This window comes from Anopheles bellator, chromosome 1 (genome assembly GCF_943735745.2).
Source record: "Anopheles bellator chromosome 1, idAnoBellAS_SP24_06.2, whole genome shotgun sequence".
NCBI classification, from domain to species: domain Eukaryota; kingdom Metazoa; phylum Arthropoda; class Insecta; order Diptera; family Culicidae; genus Anopheles; species Anopheles bellator.
In genome coordinates, this window is record NC_071285.1 from 23,424,985 (window position 1) to 23,445,822 (window position 20,838).

The 20,838-nt window shown below is 53.4% G+C and overlaps 3 protein-coding genes across 5 annotated transcripts in view; 1 reads left to right on the forward strand and 2 right to left on the reverse strand.

Annotated features, from left to right (window-relative positions):
• The window catches only part of LOC131206053 (protein groucho-like), a 37,577-nt gene extending 23,301 nt beyond the window's left edge, over window positions 1–14,276 (forward strand). The window contains exons 6-17 of the mRNA XM_058198430.1: window positions 10,057–10,194; window positions 10,261–10,518; window positions 10,607–10,711; window positions 10,784–10,874; window positions 10,948–11,037; window positions 11,115–11,294; window positions 11,368–11,542; window positions 11,618–11,867; window positions 11,952–12,210; window positions 12,294–12,458; window positions 12,543–12,742; window positions 12,817–14,276. Coding sequence (XP_058054413.1) covers window positions 10,057–10,194; window positions 10,261–10,518; window positions 10,607–10,711; window positions 10,784–10,874; window positions 10,948–11,037; window positions 11,115–11,294; window positions 11,368–11,542; window positions 11,618–11,867; window positions 11,952–12,210; window positions 12,294–12,458; window positions 12,543–12,742; window positions 12,817–12,924 — 2,019 coding nt within the window. The 3' untranslated portion in view covers window positions 12,925–14,276. The remainder of the gene's footprint in view (window positions 1–10,056; window positions 10,195–10,260; window positions 10,519–10,606; window positions 10,712–10,783; window positions 10,875–10,947; window positions 11,038–11,114; window positions 11,295–11,367; window positions 11,543–11,617; window positions 11,868–11,951; window positions 12,211–12,293; window positions 12,459–12,542; window positions 12,743–12,816) is intronic.
• A 105-nt stretch (window positions 14,277–14,381) lies between these two features.
• LOC131215253 (testis-specific serine/threonine-protein kinase 1-like) lies at window positions 14,382–15,248 on the reverse strand. Its single transcript, XM_058209641.1, has one exon. The coding sequence runs from the start codon at window positions 15,246–15,248 to the stop codon at window positions 14,382–14,384; it is 867 nt and encodes a 288-aa protein (XP_058065624.1).
• Window positions 15,249–15,360: 112 nt separating this feature from the next.
• On the reverse strand, window positions 15,361–20,457 carry LOC131205596 (aquaporin-like). Of its 3 annotated transcripts, none has more exons than XM_058197762.1 (4): window positions 20,312–20,457; window positions 16,216–16,473; window positions 15,841–16,134; window positions 15,361–15,779 (listed from the first exon to the last, which is right to left on the reverse strand). In XM_058197762.1, exons 2-4 carry the CDS (start codon window positions 16,462–16,464, stop codon window positions 15,573–15,575), a joined length of 750 nt encoding a protein of 249 aa, XP_058053745.1. In that variant the 5' UTR covers window positions 16,465–16,473; window positions 20,312–20,457; the 3' UTR covers window positions 15,361–15,572. The 3 variants fall into 3 exon arrangements, with proteins under 3 accessions (XP_058053745.1, XP_058053744.1, XP_058053743.1); XM_058197761.1 differs by lacking the exon at window positions 20,312–20,457 and adding an exon at window positions 17,610–18,080; XM_058197760.1 differs by lacking the exon at window positions 20,312–20,457 and adding an exon at window positions 16,535–16,666.
• Window positions 20,458–20,838: the final 381 nt, after the last annotated feature.

Here is a 20,838-nt window from a genome sequence, read left to right on the forward strand (position 1 = left end):
GCAGCGCGCATTGGGGAGACCCGGCGCTGGCTGTTCCTAACCTATAAATTTGGCTTTATCAAGCCAACGGTGCCAAAAAACCGTCCGATACGGACCGAAGCGAGCGAGAGAGAGAGAGAGAGATGGGGACATAGGAGAATTGCTGCTGCTGTGGCGGTGCCTGGGTCGGGTGTCCATTTTGGTAAGCGGATTATTTCGTGTGCCGCTGGCCTGCCTGCCTTGTGTATGTTGCCATATTTATGCGTCCAGCATGGAAACCACTCCCTGGGAGTGGGGTGGCGGGTGTGTGTGCTGCCGGTGGTAATTTCAGTTTGGCCCCGATCTCTCCGAAGACCACCCGTCCGGCCCACTCGGCGGAGCTTCCTCCAATAGATGCAATATTTGGTTAATCCTCTTGGTCTGGGAATTAGTGCGACTCGGAGCGAGGCTGTACGGACCTCGGCTAGGATCGGTCGGTAGCCGGCGGCGGGCGGGCGGGTGTGTTGTTGATTGTGGCGCATAGACACCGGGATTCGCGCCCAAGTTACGCATCGTGCCTGTGTGCGCTTCAATTAATTAAATAAGCTCTGGGGTCCTCGTGCGGTCGGCGATGCGCGTCCACGATGTGCGTTGCCACCGACAACACCGACGATGACAACGGATAATGATGGGCCCCGAGACCGCCCCGAGAGTCCATGGCGCGCGCTCGGTTCCACATGGCTGGCTACGCGCCGGGCGGATCGGCAGGAGAGCCAGCCTACATTACATCGGTTGTTGGAGCTGTGGAGGGCTGAGACTTGCGTGGAGCGCTCATTAGAGATATCGGAGGTGGTTTTCCTATGTAATGACCAGGACCTGGACATAGCGACATCCGGGGGCCCGGCTCCTAGGGTTCAGATAATCATAATTCCACATCAATCATCCCGTCTTTTTCCTGTGAATACCGATCCGGTTCGATCTCGGTTTCGTGACGTGACACACCGCAAATCTGATTCGATGTTTTACACGACAACCTGTCCGGTTGTTGTTTGCCTTCGGCGGCCGTTGTTGGGGGAGATGCCACAGCCATTTTGTTGCCAATCGATGCGCGCGATACACGGTTGCGGTTGCGGAACACACTCGGGTTGGGCCCGCTCGGCCCGCTCGGTGAATAATTTATAATTTTCCTTCTTCTTCTATTGCTACTGCCGGCCGCGCCCCTATTGCCTCAGACTGGGCGGCCGCCATTTGGGGCCGGAATGGAGGAGTTTCATTCAAATGCCAGCCAGCTCCGAATCATCCAACTTTCACACTTGGCTTGTTGGCTCCTGCGCCATTTGTGGGTGGCGTGTGTTTACTCTGCTAATTGAGTTATGTTCCAAATGACGGCACACGCGATGTTTGTGAATTTCCTCCCCCGTTCACCCGCTCCTTGGGCGAGTGAATAAATGTCTGCACGCTTTATCGCGCTCATCGCGCAACGCGCAACTCGATGATCTCGCGCGGGGCTGGCCACCGGCCCCCGGCTTGGACCCCCCCCACAGCTAATGATGATATTGGGCAAAACTCGTTCGCGGCGTTTGCCGTTGTTTTGTGCCTGCCCACCGCCAGCGGGTTGCCTATTTTTGCTTTCGTTCAGCTTCGTTTTCCGCGCTCCGCGCTCCGTGTTTTGTTGTAAAAGGCGCTCCAACCGTGAAATGAACTGCCACTTTTCCTCACTTATGTTCGTTTCCGAAATTACCCCAAAACGCGAGCACAGAACTGGGTGTGCAAATGCAAATGTGTCTGCACGATCACCACTTGGACCGAGGCGGGGGGCAGGCTGGGTGTTGTGGAACACCGTTCGGTTATTAATTCCGCCGTTCCGCGGAGTGGTGATGATGAATCGATCGATCGGGAGCTAACATCGAAACAATAATGTATACCAAACGGCGCGGCGCGGTGTAATCGGTGGCCAAAATGATGGTGATGGTTCCGGGGCCCCATCGTAACAAAAACGGGAAAAGCATATCAAAAAGTTAAACAAGAAACGTGAAAAGAATAAAAAACAAGCGATACAAGTGGAAAGGAAAAGATAAAAGGAGTTAGAAAGAGTTAAAAATGATAGTTGAAGTATCAATAGAACAATTTGAAGTACCAAAAGTATAGCAAGCACAAAAACAATCAAAACAAACAAGACAAATGAAAAGAAAATATAAAACAATGGCGAGAAACTGATGACAAAAGTGTTAGTACGAAAAAGGCCAAACACTGAGTCTTTCAATCACGGTGGACCCGTTTTGACGGTTTGTAAATGATTGGTAATGATTCAACTGCATTATCTTTCTTATTTGAAGCTTATCAGTCTCACATTTTGTTAGAGCCATTTTAAGACCATGGTTTTTGTCTGGGGTCACCCGAAGTCACAGACTTGTGCCAACAAGCCCACAATCAATCGATACTCTGAAAGTAAACATAACGGAATTGCTCGAAATTACAGCAATCATACAAAACATAAAAGCAAATCAGTAAGAAGAAAAAAGAAAAATTAACAAACAAGAAACAAAGAAAGCTAAAAAGAGATACATGAATAGGAAAATGTGAAGAGAAAGTGACAGAAAAAGGAAGAAAGCTACAACAAGTGAGGAAACGAACCGACCGGACCGAAATAAACCTCGGGATTCGGACACTGAATGGAACCTTTAAATATTGTCCTCTGAACCTCTGGCCCGGCCCAGGGTACAGTTATCCAGTGTAAACCATATCATGCCCGTCGGTTCCGCAGTTCCTAGGACCTCCACTCAGTTTTTGCGCTCTCTCCCTCTTGACTGGCGCGGCCGACGAGGTATGACCGGTAATAGGGTTAGCAAGATTTACAACCGCCGGGGCGGCATCGTGTTCGCTCTGGTAAAGTGAACTTCATTTCGTTGCGCGCGTGTTCACCCTAATGTGGCGATAATGAGACCCCGAAAGATGACGGGCGGGTGCGAGCGGAGCGGTGTAGCAGTGGAAGATAATATTAACGGCCCGTTGATTGAGTTGTGAAAAGGGTCCTTGACGGAGGGAGGCCCCCAGGTCCTCCCGTCAGTAAGGATGGCGGCGGGGATCGAGAAGAGGGCCAGCTATTTTCATCTCATCAAATTCAACCACCAAAGTCCATGCTAATAGCTGCAGTTCCTTCCTTCCTTCCTGCCGGAGTCCGCCCGACGACGACGAATCCGGCGGGTGGGGAGTTAGACGCGTTCGAAGAACAATTTAAACATCCGGTCTTTTCCGCCACCCCGTGCAAGTTCTCGATTGCGTCGTGTTCCGGGCACAGTACAGTGGTCCGTGGATGTTGTTGACGATGCGCGCCGTACCGGAAGTGAGAGTACTCGACCTCGTCTTCAGTAGTGTGCAGGTTTCGGAGCATCAGGTTCGGTTCGTCGACGACGGTGCCGGATGTCTTCCTGCCGGGGGGGTTGAGTATACGAGATCAAGAGAGCAGAACGTCGTCGTCGTCGTCGCTGTCTGGGGAATGCCACCAACTCACCTCTTGAGTTACGACGACTCGCCTCGATCCTGCCAAACTCCGGCCACCGCTTCTTCCCCCCCGTTTCGCTTGAATAAAATAGTGCGGCGGACGACTCCGGAATTCGAAACGGCCGACCGGTAGAAGGAGTCTGGGTGCGGGTGGGCCCAAAACCATTCATAGACCACCACCGCCGCCACACCGGGTCTTGCCTGCCGGTATCAGGTCTGCTCAATGCTGTGCCACGCCGCAGAGACCACCGAGAGATGGGGCGGGCAGCACCGGGAGCAGCGTGTGGGCCTCTGTTCGGTCGGTTCTGTGCATCAGCCGCAACCCAGCACCCCCCAGCCATCCACCCAACCCGGGGGGTTGGTTTCGCTCCTGCGGTTATATTTGTATCCTATATGATGCGGTCAGCCCGAACCGCAGAGCTGCGGTGGTTCTACATAGTTACTCAAACCAAGCCGAGACCTCCCCGCCGCCCCACGGAGACCACCCTCCGAGATCCCGTCGGGCATGGCCGCCGCCCGGGTCCGGGAGAACCCATCGGTTTCAACTATTTCATATCCTTTCGCCTCTCTCTCTCCCTCAACCCCTTGCGGTAGTTGATTTCGTATTCATTCATGGCACCCGCGCCTCGACGCCAGGTCCTCCGTCCCGACGTCCATTGTTCCCAACCACCACCACCCACCATCTACCGGGCCGGGGTTTTTGTGCTCCGACGACGAGCTTCCGACGAGTCGCCACACACCGCAAACGCCACAATGCCATTCTGCCTGCCGGTCGGCGGGCGGACCCAGACCTCAAGAAGGTACGAAAGGGGAGAGGACCTGGACCTGGTTTATCCGTCCCGTCCTATGGCACACATCTGTGCGCACACATGACGTGGGTTTGGTGTGCCGCCATGTCTGTGTGCTGGTGCGGCTTTTGCATTCGAGAGAATATCCGCCCGAACCCCCTGGCCTGGCGCACTTCCTGTAACTTTAATTTTCCAACCCCCCAGCTCGCTGCGCCCCGGGACTGCGTCTCTGGGATGGACACGTGTAAGGGAGAGAGAGAGAGCGCCGCTTGTGGACTGGGAAGAACGGGGAAACTACCACCGCCGAAACCACTTGATGTGCGCGCCGAGCGAGCAGCAGCGGTTCCCCGATAGCTCCAGCTCGTGATATGATGGCCGAGAACGAGAGAACCCCGTTGGAACTATCATTCCCCGAGGGAGACCCAACAGGCCGCCGCCCATAGAATTCGCATTGCCCTGGGGAGCAGATGGGCCATGGCCTGGATGTGGATCCGGACGATGTACGAGTTTTGCAAACGTCCCATCGTCAGAGAGACCCTCGCATCATCCGGTCGTGGTGCATGGTCCACCAGCAGTTGGCGGAGCTCCAGCCCTCTAGTGGACTAGGCTGCTCTCGCAAATAGTGGTGCGGTTTTTACATTTTCAATCTCACTTTCGACCCCACCGCCAGATCCGGCACGACGCGGAAGCCATTTAGTCCTCCATGTGTGTCCTGGTCTCTCCGAGCTCTTGGGGACATAAACACACACACGTCACCCGTGGAACAGTTTTCCATCTTTATGGACCCCCACTCGGGTGGTGGCCACCAGCGAGAAGTCAGGACCGAGTTTGGCTTTCCTATTACTTCCACACCACGCGCTCCAGTTAGCGTCGCGGCCCGCAGTGGTGGCCTAGTTTGTGTCGGGTTCTACGGGTTTAATAAAGTCATACTCCTTGGGCCCTTGGGAGGGGCCAGTATCGATGCAGCGAGTTTTTGTGACGTGTGGTGGCTATGGTGAACCCGTGCTCCGGTTGTGAGTCATCAAGATGGCCGCTACTCCAGACTACTCGCAGCAGCGGAAGTACTCTCCGGAGGTGATCTCGGGTTGAACACGAAAGATACATAGTTCCATACGCGGCGCGGGGGTTCCAGCTGCGGCTGACAACTCCTCGAGCTCCGCGCGGCGGCCCCCCCTACGGATGATCAAAACCTGTTGTTGGGGATGGGATGTTAGTTCTTCATCATGGACTTCTTGTGGAAGTGTTTCCAACTTTGTTTCCGGAGGCCAGAATTACGGTCCCAAAGCTGCCGGGGGAGTTGTTGGACACAATCTTCTCGTAGTGTGGCGTTGTCGTGTTCCGTAATCTCGAGGTGGTGTCCCAGCATTGGAGCATTGGTCAATTAACAGCAGGCGGGAGGAGGGAGAGTCTTGCTATTCTTTCCAGGAATTTGTGGTTCCTTGCTCTGCACAGCCCCTTTCTGTGTTGTTTTAATTTGGCCGTCCCTTGCGTTATGATACCCCATCGGTGGGTCGACCGGGAGTGCCTTCTTCGACATCGAGATGACCTTGTGGTCAACACTGTCCAACCGGAGAGAGAGTATGTGCACGCACGTACCTAGCATGTTGGCTGTCGTCGTCGTGTCAGGCACTCTGTTTACTCTGGCGGAGAAGCTCGTCGGTCGTCGGTCGTGTTCACAATAATTGTACAACTTCCCGTGTTGTTCCCGTGGCTTGGAAAAAAAAACAACAAAACGGGAAGGTGTCACAAAAGAGCCTTTCTCCGATTGCACTTTATGCTCCCCGGGGCGTCCGTCTGGATGCTCCGTCTGGATGCTCCGTCTGGATGCTCCGTCCGGAGAAGTCCCAACCGAGGCGGTGGTGGCGACACAGAAGTTCTTGTTTATGCTTCTCGTTTTCATGCTTTTCAGCATGTGGCCCGTCGTGTGACACACCACCTTCCGGGTATTCCGGAGGAGTACTGGGCCCCCTGGAAGTGGAAACTACTGTTTGTTGTCTCTTGTCCGCCCTCCTCTGCATCTCCGTGGACACGGCCAAAACTTGGCGGGACTTGTGGTGTCGACTGAAGAGACATTGGAATGGAGGAGAATGCACAGAGCACCATTTCGAGAACATCCTCCGGATGTGTCGCCAGAGTGCGTGCACACTGGGAGGGTGCCCTGGTCCGTCCCTGATCTGGTGTCGACTGTCGATGATCAGCATCGGGCGACACCACACACACTAATTGTACTCCCTCTACACGGGGCTACGGCGCCAAAGGAGAGGACGCCGGGGACGCCTTTTATGCTGGTCGAACAAGCATGTTGTGTACACCACCCCAGCCAGGCCGACGGGTGGTGGGACTTGCTGGCTGAGTTCCTTCGCCCGCCCTCGGCAACCCACCACCTCAGCGCCATCGATGCTCTGCGGGTGGCAACAACCTTCTATCGTGTTGCATCCTGCTCGGTACCCGAAATGTGGCCAACCCCCGGTTTCCCTGGAGTCGAACGGAACTATAAAATTAAATTGGTGTCAAAAGTTATAATTGCCGATGTGCGGGGAGGAAGATCTATGGTGCGTGGGACAGGGCCCTAACCCTGCCTCTCACGTTCGCCACTTCCGACATCGAACCCAACAGGGTGTGACAAAATGGCCCGTTTCGATCCCCCGACTGGGCCGCTCTTTTTTCGTGTGGCGGCCTGTGTTGGGGTGTCTCCTCTGCTTCGGAGTTGGCTGCTGTTTATTTATTTTCAGAACCCCGAAAAGTGTGTAGTTTTAGCTAATGGAGCCTGTCGAATCATAATAGTTGACGGACAGGATGATTGAAACTTTTGCTGGCCAGTGGACAAGAACAATCTATGTGGATTGGGTTATGCAAACAGAGTCCCCACGGTGTGTTTTAGACCGATTCTCTTTTGTTGATCTGGAATCCAATTTCAATCCAGGCGGGTCGGGATCGGATTTATCGTTCAAAAGTTCTTGATGGACAACGCGCTTCCAATCCCATCAAACCATTATCGCATAACCTTGGTGGTCATGAATCCTCCAGACATTGAAGTCGTTTATTATTATCTGCCTTTGACCATGATCACTTTCGTTGAACTTCTCCGTATTGAATCCATCGTCAAAAAAGATTTAATTTCGGTGGGTTTCAGCGCCGTTTCACTGTCGGTCGATCCAATTTCAAGTGTTCTCGCCAGAACCTTCACACATGTTCCTGCTGGTGACACACATGGTTCACACATGTTTCTGCACATGACCACATGGTGGTATTCAGACATTCCTATTACTTTCAAATCATTATAACTTTTCACGCCATCAAGTGACAAAAACGCGTGGAAACTTTTCATGTGACCCAATGCATGTGGAAAGAGCTTAAAGATAATAAAGTTGTATGAGTCGTTGGCTGCTGCTGGGCAACTGCCGGGGACTCTTGGGGGGATCTTTGAATTCCATGTCCTCTCGCGTACTTGAAGTAAAGAAAGAAACCAGTCATTTATTCCGATTTTTACGAGATCTCCATAACATGCCATCATCACAGAACAGAACAGAACATCAGAAGCCGGGAGTCGTTGGCCTATCTGGCGGTGTAGTGCCTTAGCACCACCTTTTCGACCCCATACGTCGTCAAGGTCCCCATTTTATGGGTCACAAGAGAACGTCGTCGCGAACGAATCTTTTCTTCGGTGGCCCTTTATACGATGGCGACCCTCCCGATCGAGAATCGGCGTCGGCAAAGGGAGAACAGAGCGTGTACATGTTGTGTTGTGGGGTCCCTTCGTGCAAACAGCGGGCGCCCCCCTACGTCGGACATTTTATGCTCACCGCACGAAAGAGGAAAGACGACGACGGCGGCGGCGGCGAAGGTATCATAAATTGGCTGGCCGGCCCAGAGCCCATTTAAGGCGAAGGCGCACTCGAGCGCGCGTATGAAACGCAAGTAGTAGCAGGGCGGCCCCGCGCGGTAGCAATGACAACAGCCGCGCGCCGGACCCAATCTTCAGCGCGCGAGGCGGAGCCACAGTAGCCCCGCTGCAATTTGTGGTCGTCGTAACACATTAACGAGGCGTGTAAGGTAAAGACCACCGCGCGACCTCAACAACGCGGCTCGACCCGGAGTGTGAACGGCTCCGCGCGCGCAAGACACGCCAGCCACACGCGCCACGTTCGCGAACTTTATCGCCTTCAATCTGCGATCGAATTACTTAACTCCTAACTCCCGACACCCGGCGGCGCCGGCGGCCGTCGGTGGTCGCCCCGCGACGGAGAGTGACCATTAAATCTGTTTGGTAATAAATTTGTAGCTACTTAAGACTCAATCAGGCGCCCCGAGCTGGTCTGTGGGCCCTCACGAAACAAGGCAACAAACCTGGTCGAAGTCCGCCGGGTCGCTGCTTTTCTGGACCACAAGACGGTCCGTGTCCGTGTTCGAGGAGAGTTCACTCTGTTTGGACCCACCACGTCCACGCCTCGCCCGGGAACTCGCCTAAGTCGGCCAACGGATCGCGGTGTCAGAGGGAACCAGCAGGGGAGTGGTGCAAACAGTCGCCAACACCACCACACGCGATGGTGGGCCGTTTGTCGGCCGCGCACGGGACACGGTCCGCCACGGACGGTCGGCTGGTGTGCGCTTTCTTGGCCAAGAGCCACATAAATAATGCAATAATGACTCCTAACTTTAAATGCAATGCAACATTTTTCTCGTCGTCGTCGTCGCGGTCGTCGCCATCGCGCCATTCCATCGCCATTCCTGACTTCGTGGTGGCGCTGGTGTTGTCTTTGCCTGGGGTCCTCGGGGCGACGGCAATCACCTCGCCGCGGCGTCACCATCGCTAGAGCGCTGCTGATTGCCTGGCACGCCGCTACGTGGCTGCCTACTTGGCCTGCAGTTGACGGAACTCGCAACAGCACTGGTGGGGCTCCACGGCGCTCTTGGTCATCACATTCTCATAAAGCAAACAGCAAATTTAATAGATTCTCTCGTGTGCGCGGTCACGAACGCGCAGGCGGGGGACAATCTTCGTCGGTGCGATGGTCGTAAAACGATTCCGATTCCAAACCATAACCTACCTTCATGCCACACGGCAGGCAGGCAGGCGCTTCCGATTATGGTCAGCCAGCCAGAGCCGGACTATCCATCAGGTTCGGGGAGACGTGGATTGAATCTAAAATGCATCCCGGTCCGGGTCTGAAAATTGGTTTTAGTGACCGCCATCACCTCTCGGTGTCTCGAGGTGATGCGTTGCTCCCGGTGAACGGATTGGCAAAAGGTAAACGTCGTCCGCGCGAGCTGCATTTCGATGAGGCGGGATCGATGCGCCTGCCGCTTCCCGAGCTCTAGCAGGGAGATACTGATTGTGGTGGTCGAAGGCGAGACGCGGATGCGCTCGTCGGATGGGCAAAAAGCATTAAACACTGAACGCTGAACGGTGTCTACATAATAATCGACGACGACGACGACGATGGCCGGTAGTGACAGAAGGAGCGCCCGAGCGCCGTGCCCTCTACGACCGAGACCGGGTGTCTATCATTCCCGAACGCTTCGATGAAGTGCGGCGGTGCCGGGTTTGATCACCGTTTTTCACACGCCATTTATCAAATTGCACTTCGAGCGTGACCTATGTCCCCCCCGCTCGGTGATGTCACATAAACATAGATGTCACACTCCTGATGTGAGGCCACGGTTGAAGAAGCGACGTCTCTGAATGTTGTATCTGTGTGAAGGTTATTTAATGAATTACGGCAACGGAACCGGAACGATGATATGAAGAAGATAGTACCGCAATCCGACGGCTTGAGTAACAGTTCCTTCTTCGCTTCTCTCTTTGTAGACGGAAATTTCTAAACGGCTAAACGCTATCATCACCCAGATCGTCCCGTTTCTGTCCCAGGAGCACCAGCAGCAGGTGCTAACGGCGGTGGAACGTGCGAAGCAAATTACCATGTCCGAGCTGAACGCCGTCATCGGGGTAAGTGTGCTGGTGATCGATCACGCTTAGCGGGCGGCTTTAGTAACGGCGTCATTCCCATTGCAGCAACAACAACGGCCGGATCTACCTCGCCTGCTGCAGCAAATGCACGCACAACAGATACCGGGCGCCCACGGAGCGCCCCCGATCCCGGTCGGAATGCCACACCCTAGTCTCGGCCCGGGCGCCCTCGGTGGGCCGCTCGGGGCGCTCGGCGGTACGCCACCGCAGCATCCGCTCGCGATCCTCAACAAGCAGGAGCTCCACCGGCCGGAGGAGTCGAAGAGCAGCAACAGCAACATCATGCCGCTCGACGATCGACACGTAAGTGATCGATTGAGATTGACTGTCAAACTGCTGCTGCTGCTGATCACTAAAGAGTCGTCTTTCCGTCCTTTCTTGCCAATTGTAGCGCAGCTCCATCTCGCCGAACGATCGTGACAAGTATCGACCCCGCACGCCCGAATCGAGCCACGAGCTGAAGAAGGTCAAGAAGGAGGAGAAGGATATGGGACACGTAAGTAATCGATCGGATTGGATGCGCCGTGATTGGCTAATAAAATGATTTCGTTTTTTTCCACCCGGACAGTCGGATGGAGAAAAGTCGGACCAGGACCTGGTTGTTGATGATGCCTCGGAGATCAACCCGATGAGCCCCATGCCCAATCAGCATCACAATGGTAAGTCTCTGTTTTGTTCGATGAAATGCGTTTGGTTTGGTAATAATGCGTGGCTACTGTTGTCTCCCTGAAGGAACGGCCTCTCCCCGGGAAAATGGCATGATGCAGAAGAAGCTGGACGTGCAGGATCGGGACCGCATCGGAACACATTCACCGCGATCGGGTAAGGTTCGCCGCACGAACTGGCGGTTTCTCTTCTGCCTTCGGCCCGTTGTGACCCGTTTGTGTTTGTTGTTTTAGGAACCTCTTCGAACGCGTCCACCCCGTCGAACAAGAAGCTGGACGACAAACCGACGACCCCGATCGCGAAACCGGCAACTCCCACCAACTCGGTGGCCAGCAATGGTGTGCCGAAAGTCGTCAACAAACCGCCAGTGCTGAACCCTGGCTACCCTCCGTACCTGGCCGGCCCTCTGAATGGTGTGTCCAATCGATCCAATCACGGAACTGCCCCAAGTGCTTACGCGTTTCGTTCTGTTTCGTTCCGTCACAGGTGCACCGCACGATCTGCAAGCAGCAGCGGCGGCGGCAGCAGCATACGGTGGTCCCGGTGTGCACAACAATCTGCCGCACTCGCTCAACAACTATGCCCGCGCCCCGCTAGCGTTTGATCCGCACGCCCAGATGCGGGCCCCGCTCGGTCCCATTGGGATACCCGGTGGCAAGCCGTAAGTCTAAGTCGTCTAGGTGGTGACTCCGCTAGTCTAACGCTTTGCTTTCCTCCTCACGTTACCTTCCGGCAGGGCGTATTCCTTTCACGTGAACGCCGAAGGTCAGATGCAACCGGTGCCATTCCCGCAGGATGCCCTCGTCGGTCCGGGCATCCCTCGCCACGCACGCCAGATAAGCTCGCTCAACCACGGCGAGGTGGTGTGCGCCGTGACGATCTCGAACCCGACCAAATACGTGTACACCGGCGGTAAGGGGTGCGTAAAGGCGTGGGACATCTCGCAGCCTGGCAACAAGAACCCCGTGTCGCAGTTGGACTGCCTGGTAAGATGCGCACGCGGTTGATGAAGGGCTGAGCCCTGTTCTTGGGGATTTTACTCACGCGTGTTGTACTTTCCTTGCTTGCAGCAACGTGACAACTATATCCGCTCGGTGAAGCTGCTACCGGACGGTCGGACGCTGATCGTCGGCGGTGAGGCATCGAACCTGTCGATTTGGGATCTGGCAAGCCCAACGCCCCGAATCAAGGCCGAACTCACGTCGAATGCTCCTGCCTGTTACGCGCTTGCCATTTCGCCCGACTCCAAGGTGTGCTTCTCGTGCTGCTCCGATGGCCACATTGCCGTGTGGGATCTCCAGAACCAGACGCTGGTGCGACAGTTCCAAGGTAAGCAGCGCGCGCTGGTCACCAAATGCCTCGAGGACATCCGTTCGATCCGTTACTGATGGTCGTTTCCCCCCCGGTTTCAGGACACACGGACGGAGCGTCCTGCATCGATATCAGTGCCGACGGGAACAAGCTGTGGACGGGTGGGCTAGACAACACGGTACGCTCCTGGGACCTGCGGGAAGGCCGGCAGCTGCAACAGCATGATTTTAGCTCCCAAATCTTCTCCCTCGGTTACTGCCCCACTGGTAAGTAGTAGTGGTTCTAGTAATGACGCGGTTTTGAGTTAACTCACTCACTAACCCTCCGATGACCTTCCGATCATTGCACAGGGGACTGGTTGGCCGTTGGCATGGAGAACTCGAATGTGGAGGTACTGCACGCCACGAAGCCGGACAAGTATCAGCTGCACTTGCACGAGAGCTGCGTGCTCAGCTTGAAGTTTGCCGCCTGCGGCAAGTGGTTCGTGTCGACCGGCAAGGACAACCTGCTGAACGCGTGGAGGACACCGTACGGTGCATCGATATTCCAGGTGAGACACTGGCGGCGGAGTCACCGGATGATTATGAACCAACAGACTCTAATGAGACGTTTTCTGCTTCACAGTCGAAGGAATCATCCTCCGTGCTAAGCTGTGATATCTCCGCCGATGACAAGTACATCGTGACGGGGTCCGGAGACAAGAAGGCCACCGTTTACGAAGTCATCTACTAAGGCCACCTCTCGCCGGAGGACTAGAACCGGAACCGGAATGGAAACGTACCCACACACAAACACACACATGTACATTTGGCTTGTCGGTGGAAGGCGGTGTTTAGTTCTTTGCACCAACCGCGGTCACTCCATCACCACCCCCCACCAAACGTTCGTGTCCGCTTGACTGAACTGTGAATCTCCCCGAGGAATCTTGCAGCGATGAAGATGAAGCAAAGAAGAAGATGGAACAAATGAACAGAAAGAGAGAGAGAGAGAGAGGCGCAAAGTCCGAGCGGCTACAAGGCGATCGAGAAAAAGAAAGAACACACCAACCGACGCGAGCGCAAGCCAATCGGTCGGTTGACAAGACCTGTAAAAAGTTAGTTCATAAATAGTTGGTTAGGAGACGGCAGCGACGAGACAAACGAAGCAAAGGCACACTGCAAACAGTGTTTGTACAGTTAAAAAGGGGGACTATAAAAGGACGCAGCAACGCAGCTAAAGGAAGCGATTTTTTAGAGAGAAAAACGGAACGAAAAAGTGGGCGAAAAAAAATCGCAAATGCTAAATATTTGTAGAGTTAACGAGAAACGAGGAACGCAAACAGAGACCGCTTATTTGCATGAAAATCTGGCGCCAAATTTAAATCACGTGCCGCAACATTACTTTCCCGTAGGTGGTTAAAGCTTAAAAACACTAAAATGCAAGGCGACCATTCGAAGCTATTATTTTGCTTCCACCGTTCCGAGGGCCACTTTGGTACTTTGTTTTCCGTAGGCTGAATGGTACAATAATCGTATGCCGCCAGCAGCGGTTTCATGAATTCATTACTTTATAGGAGGTAAGGTTTCGGGCCCTGCCGCGAGGCGTGATTTTTGGGATACTCTAGGGGGCGCGCTGGTACAACGTGTCCGGTGATGCAGGCGCTTTAGACTGATAGGAACATGTTTTCTTTTCCTTTTTTGTTTTGTTACATTAGTAAGGACGAGTCGTTCAAAATGGCCGGGTTTCTTCTCCCACCGCCACATATCCCAAGTATGGACAGATGAAAACAGTACGAGTAAGCAAGGATGCGGTGTGGGCTGTTTGTTTCTGACCGATGACCTCCTTCTGAGTAGCCCGCTTTGCGTCAGTTCTTCCTTTTAGTACAGAATAGTATAGCTTTACGTGAATGGATTAGTATTGTGGTGGGTTTGAAATGACCATACTGACGAAGTTGCGAACGCGCGTTGTACAAGACGAAATGCTGAAACGAAGGCAGAATGCAGAGCTACCCCATTGAACTCCTTTTTTGCCTAAGTCTTAAATCTGTATGATGAAGTACGAAAGTGTAGCTTTCTCCCAGAAGCTGTTAAATGGAATTATTAAAAGAGAGGAATGAATAGATCGAAACGAGTATTGTTTTGATGTGTGTGTTATTGTATAGTTCCAAAACGTTTTCTTAAAATGCCAAAAGAAGCGGTTCATCTGGAGCTTCATTTGGTCTGCACCCGGGGGCTTCCCGCTACCCAGCTCAGCTGCATCAACGCGCCCATCCGAATTCTTTGCTCGGGATCGGGATGAAGCAGTTGGTCGATCGTCGACTTAGCGGCGGCCGAAGGTGCTCTCGGTAGCAGAGGTTCAAAGCAGTAGCGTCGTTCGGTCTGTAGTTTCAGCAATCGTTTCATGTTAGTTTCACCGAACGGAAGCACACCGTTGAGCATCATAAACAGCACGATACCCATCGACCAGAGGTCGGCCACCACCGGATCGTACCGTTGCCCGGTGATCACCTCCGGAGCGGCATAGGCGGCCGAACCGCAGAACGTTTCCGACCAATGGCGCCGTGCGCCGCTGGCGCACCAACACTGTTTGGCGAATCCGAAATCCCCCAGCAGCAGCTTGCCGTCGCCAGTGATCAGCAGATTTTCACACTTTACGTCCCGATGCACGATGCCGTTCGAGTGGAGATAGTGTACGGCCTGCAGGAGCTGCGTGAACCATTCCTTCGCTTGAGCCTCCTTCAGCGGTCCATACTTGTTGAGGTACTGGAAGAGATCTCCACGCCGGGCGTACGGCAAAAATATGAAGATGCGCTCGTTGCATCGCAGGACACGATGCACACTCAGTAGGTGAGGATGTTCGAGGCCCGACATAATTTGCAGCTCGCGCGGAAAGAACTTTTCCCTAATCTCTTCGCTGCACTTGGCCAGGTTGACAATTTTGCAAGCCCAAACCTTCTTCTTACCATCACGACCGATATGCGTCGCCAGTCGTACGGTCGAGTAGTTACCCTCTCCTATCTTTTGCCCCAGATGATAGCCGTGCTGCTTCAAACCGCCAGCGAGCGGCGCAGGATACATCTCAAATTTGGATGCTCGGCTCGGTGGAAGAAAGATGACAGGAGAATAACACTTACATGCGGTGACTACTTGATGAAGAGATCGGCTAACTTGTAGCGTCGAGTAGTTTAAGTTTGGTACAGGCTTATCTTAGTAGCGTTTATTGGTCTTAGGGGCTGGTCTTATAAAACTAGACAATCCATATTGAGTTTACATCGTGCGCGGCATGCCACCAGCGACGTATCTTAAGGTTCAGCTGCTCTGGAGTAAGATTGCTTCTGTGTCTACTGAGGAGAGAGTATATGATGTGCGCGGCATGCTCGGATGGCAGCTGCCCCAGGGGTTTTATTTTTCCGTGTTAAGAGCGCTTAGCTCGTGGTTCAGCGGTTCCACCACGACTTCCCGCCGGAAGACGGCCTTGTAGGCGAACGCGGTCAAGAAGGCAGCACTCAGCGGGCCGACCCAGTAGATCCAGTGGGCATTGTAGTCACCGTTCCACAGGACGGGACCGAGCGAACGGGCCGGGTTCATGCTGGCGCCGGTGTAGGGACCCTGTCGGAAGTCAATAGAGGTGAGTTTTTGAAGCGCCACCAAAATCCTGCTCTTAACTTACCGCCGCCACGGCCAGCGCTCCGATAGTGAAACCGAACTTCAGTGCCACGGAATCGTGATGTTTGGCGTTGCGCGGATCCCAGACACCGCAGCACACCAGGATGAGTACCATCGTGGCCACAAACTCGATGCCGGTCGCCTGCAGGTGGCTGATGAGACCGTTCGGCTGCGTCACGCAGAACCCTGCTCCGTTCTCTTTGGCGACATCGAACACTGCCGCCGGGGTAAGTATCTTGAGGACGCCGTAACCCATGAAGCCACCGATACACTGCGCGACAGCGTACGCCAGGGCCATCTAAATTGGGGAACAGATAAAAGGGAAGGTTTGTTCTCAGAGGCATGTGCTGCGTTGCGTCTGCACAACAACAACCGGTACCTTCGTTGACACCAGCTCGTAGACCCAGGCTCCGGCTGTGACGGCAGGGTTCAGGTGGGCACCGGATACGCAGCCAAACACCTGCACGATGATCATCACCACGAGACCGAAGTTGATGCACAGCTCAAAGTGGGACGGCGTGTGGCCCAGTCCGGAGACGCATCCCATGCATCCGAGCATCACCAGCAGCCCGGTCCCGATGAGTTCGGCCAGAAAGACCGAAATAAAGTCGAGCGTTGATCGATTCATTGCTGTTTTCTGAAAGCACCAAAGCAAGTCAGTTTGAAACAGGAGCTTCTTCGGGATCAGGCCACCCGACCATCGTCGCGTCTTATCAGCACACCAGGGTGCGCTGGCCAGGGTTCTTGGCCCGCATCCCCACCACGGGGGCTGGAATGCAATGTTTTCTTTTCGGTTTCCGACCGTGATTTGCTGTTATATGGCCGGCTATTGCCGCAATCATTGCAATCACTCGTGCCAAGTGACGCTTATCACGCGCAGCGCAGTGGCAGATAAACGGACAGTAGCAGCCGACCGGTGGCTGCTTTATGGTTCTGCCGCTGGTAAACGTTCACTACCGCCTCTAGGATTAAATGGTGCCATTTTGTTGTAACAATCACCCCAAGGTGTAACGCAGTTTGTCTTGAAGTGGCACTAGTGGCGCCGTCGCTAAACCAACGCTATTAATGACTCTAGTCGTTGGCTAGCAGAACCATGGTTGCGAATACGGAATGGATTTTGTAAACGATTAATTAAGAGGGCCAGATGTGGGAGATTACCTCTAGCATTGTCAGGTGTCCAACGGTAGTGCAACGTAGTTTAGCGCAAACAACCCGCTCAGAATCACATGACAGGGAGCGGATGATGCAGGCAAGATGTTTACCTAGGCCTACACCGACTCTGCCTCTTCTAAGCGTACGGCACCTGGCACGGGCAATCCGTCAAATATTTGTTCAACGCCTCCTTTTTTATCTACACTTCTTCCAACACCCGACCTTTGTCGTACAAGTTCCTTGTCAGAGCGTGTTCTTACTGACATCCGACAACCGACTGAAGACCTTGGCGGAAGCTCTTCGTCGCCGTCGCCACACACAAGCTTAGAGTTCGGAGGCCACGAAATATCTGAAAATTAGATCGCGGCGTACTATCGCACCAAATCGGTCCCTTATCGGGTCGCAGCGAGCTTGCGTCGGTCGAAGAAGCGGTATCAAGCACGACCTTTGAGCGTACAACAAATTAAATTCCGTGCTCGGTGGCCCCGTTTTACAAGTGCGTGTCGATGCGAACCGAGCCATCGACAAACGTTGTCCACTGGTTCAATTGAACTCAAGCGGCACATCCGTCGTTGGTCACGGCAAAGTCGCGAAGGCTTATCTTGGAAAACGGCGCCTCACCTCACTTTCTGTGTCACGATCCGGGCGGGGCACGACCGGCTTCCAGTCGATGATCCCCGAAGATGTCCAGCATCCGGGCCGCAGACAGCTATGGTGATTGTGCGTTACGCCACGCCACGAGGAGCCCTCGCTATCAGTGGAACACTTTTTATGTACTACTCTGACTGATATTGCCAGGGACGGCCCCCGGGTGCGTAGTTTGGGAAGAGGAAGTAAACACAAATTACCGATCCATGACGACGGCGGCCACGAGCGATAGCCGGTGACTGGCTTTATTGGGTCTTGCTTGCTGATCAGGAACTGGTTGGCTTGTTATGTTCTAGCAACACCCTGGCCAGAGGCCTAGTGATTGGATCAGGTTTCAGCGGCAGTCACCCGGCTTAACGACAGCGATAGCACCGATGGCCCTTTCCCCTGCCCGAGACAAGTCACGGTAACAAGTCAAAGAAACTTAAATTCATCTCCTACGGTTCTGGAATGCGTGCTAACCTTCCGAAGTCACTGTTGTCATAGGCCGCCGGGTCGGGTTGAGTTTGTCATGTAAACAAATTGAGTGTCGTTGGTTGGTTGGGATGTTTTGCTCTCGCATAGTGACTAGGCTGGACACCATTAAATTAGGAATCCAATAATTATTCAATGCGAATGGCGTAGTATTTATTGGCTGGTTTATGCATTACTCATTGGTTGTTATTGCGTTCGGAATGATGTGCGTAAACCAATAGCATTTCAAATAGTATAAAGACCACCACTTTCTTAATGATCCCTTCCACAATTTGTATCTCAACTTTTACACTAGATATACGCCAAACGGCTTAATATTTTTAAATGTTTGATCTTTTATTTGAAAGGTGCATTCAATACATTTATGTATAAAATATTATTTTGATTACAGAAAATTGGAAAATATGAAAAACTTTTTCCCAAAGTGTTAGGTCTTCAACTCGAAAAGTACTATATTTGAAAATCTCATTCCATTGAAGCTCATTTGGTGTTTATGGAAATAGTTACGTAATAGCTCGAATTGCTTTTGCCGAGATAGGGCCAGAGACAATCGAAAATGTACTCAAAAATAGGTAGATCTAATGGGATACTGCTAGGCCAGCCGTGGTGAACATTTGACCAAAACTGTGTTTTATAAAAAAAGTTCTCGAATGCACCTTTCAAATAAAAGTTCAAGCATCGAAACATATTAAGCCGTTTGTTTTTTAAAACCAAATAAAAAAGTGTATCATCTACGGCTCACCCTTATACAAGAACGGTCAAAATGACCGGTGTCGTATATCTAGTGTTAGACACATTACTTTTGGTCCAAACGAGATTAAAATATTAACCTATTGTTTATATAACTACAACCGAAACAAAAGATTAACAAAATGCAGCCCAAAACAGTACTTGCAAAGTAGAACAACCAGATACTAGATACTGAAAAACGAAAGGAGCACCACGTCTAATTGAGAACAACACAACTAACACAACAACTCGTTTGCCACTTGCATTTTCAATGTGTCGACGGTACTCTTCCTCTTGGCTTTGGTTTGCCTGCTCTCTACGGGGTGCCGATCGATCGCTTGATCTCTTGATCTCCTCGATCCCGGTGACCGCGCTAATCGCTTAGCGAAAGCGGCCCGTGTGTTCAATCCGGTCCGTCGGATGCTCTGTTCAGATCATTGTTTTAACTTGTACGCAGCGTCTCAAACTCTCAATCGTAAAACGCGTCACCCCCGGGGTCGATCTAGGGGTGGCGATAAGCGAAGTGACGCGTCCTCTTTGCGGCTCTCGATCAGTGTGGAGGCAAATATGCACTGTTGGCTGCAGCGTGGTTATCGAGCAGGTGGTGCATGGATAAGATTGCCAATTTGAATGCTTCCTGCAACGAGAGAGATCTCGCCACCGAGGGTATTGTAGCTGAGTAACGCCGACCCACGAAAAGATGCTAGTCAATCTCGCATTGACGTAATCACGCCACAGGCGACCAGTGGCCGTGTAAGTCGGCGGCCAAAACCAAACATTACTCTGTTGCCATTATCGGCTGTCCATCAAGGTTTGGGTGGGCGAGCGGGCGTGTAGTCCTGTGACAGATCGGTTCCGCAGGTGCCAACGGGTTGGTTTGGTCACCGAGTGCGGGCACACAGAACGCGACATACGTCAACCGGGACCTTCTTCTGCCTTCTTTGGAACCGGCTGACGGTCGCTTTTCGCAACTCATTTGAACAAACTGTTGGTTCGAAAAACGCGCACAAAAAATTCGGAACGGAACGGAGCGGCTCTCGACGCGCTCGGGACACCCTCGGACAGTTCTCGGGCGGTCGACCGACGTGGTTCACTATCGCGCCGTGGCCTTTTTTAAACCGCGGGTCATCGAACAGGCGAACATTGTCGGTCGATGGGGAAAATGTAAATAGCTTGCCCCGCGCACACACAGTGAAAGTTATCAAGCTGTGCACCGTCGTCCACCCGGCAACGGGCCCGGCACCCTTTTCCGATTCACCGATCACAAGATACGACCGTGTCAGTTGGTAAACGCCAACCGTTTCGACACCAAACTCGAAACCTTTGCCACCAATTGGAGGTAACTGCTGATATTCGACGCGTTTTCTTCCACGGTCTCCGCGGTTGTGTAATAGGTGGCCAGTATGCCCAGGTGCGTGCGCCTTACTATCCTGCGGGATCGAGGATCACTTGCGATCACTTCCGTCACTTACCGTGAAGGGCGTGAATGGAAAGCCTACACGTGGCCGCAGAATCAGGGGTAGCTCCGGTGGTAGGACCCAGTCGGACGGGAGGGATCGTTCGCGCGGCACCGACGACTTGCAACGGCTGGGACTGGTGGCGCTGCTGCCGAGTTCGAAGCTCCGAGCACACTGATAGCCGTCGGCACTTGAGGCCACCGAAGGACCGCCGCTTTGCGGCCGCTGTCTTTGCGGCTGATAAGTGCCTTTCGTCTTCGCTGTCGTCATCGTCTCGGTCCTCGTCGGCGGGCTGACGATCTTGCCGGTCCCACCGCGTGACGCGTGCACCTGCACTAGCGCCATGCTGCCAAAGAGAGCCGTTACACTCACACCGATCCACTCACCGCACAGCCAAGAGTGTCACAAGGCCACACTCGCCAGGGGCCGCGTGTCCTGTCCGGCGGCTGAGAAGCTGAGATTGGAGCAGCAGGTTTTTCGGTTGTTCGGAGACAGAAACAAAATTCGATGCGCGCTACGGAACGGTCCAATGTGCAAAGGGC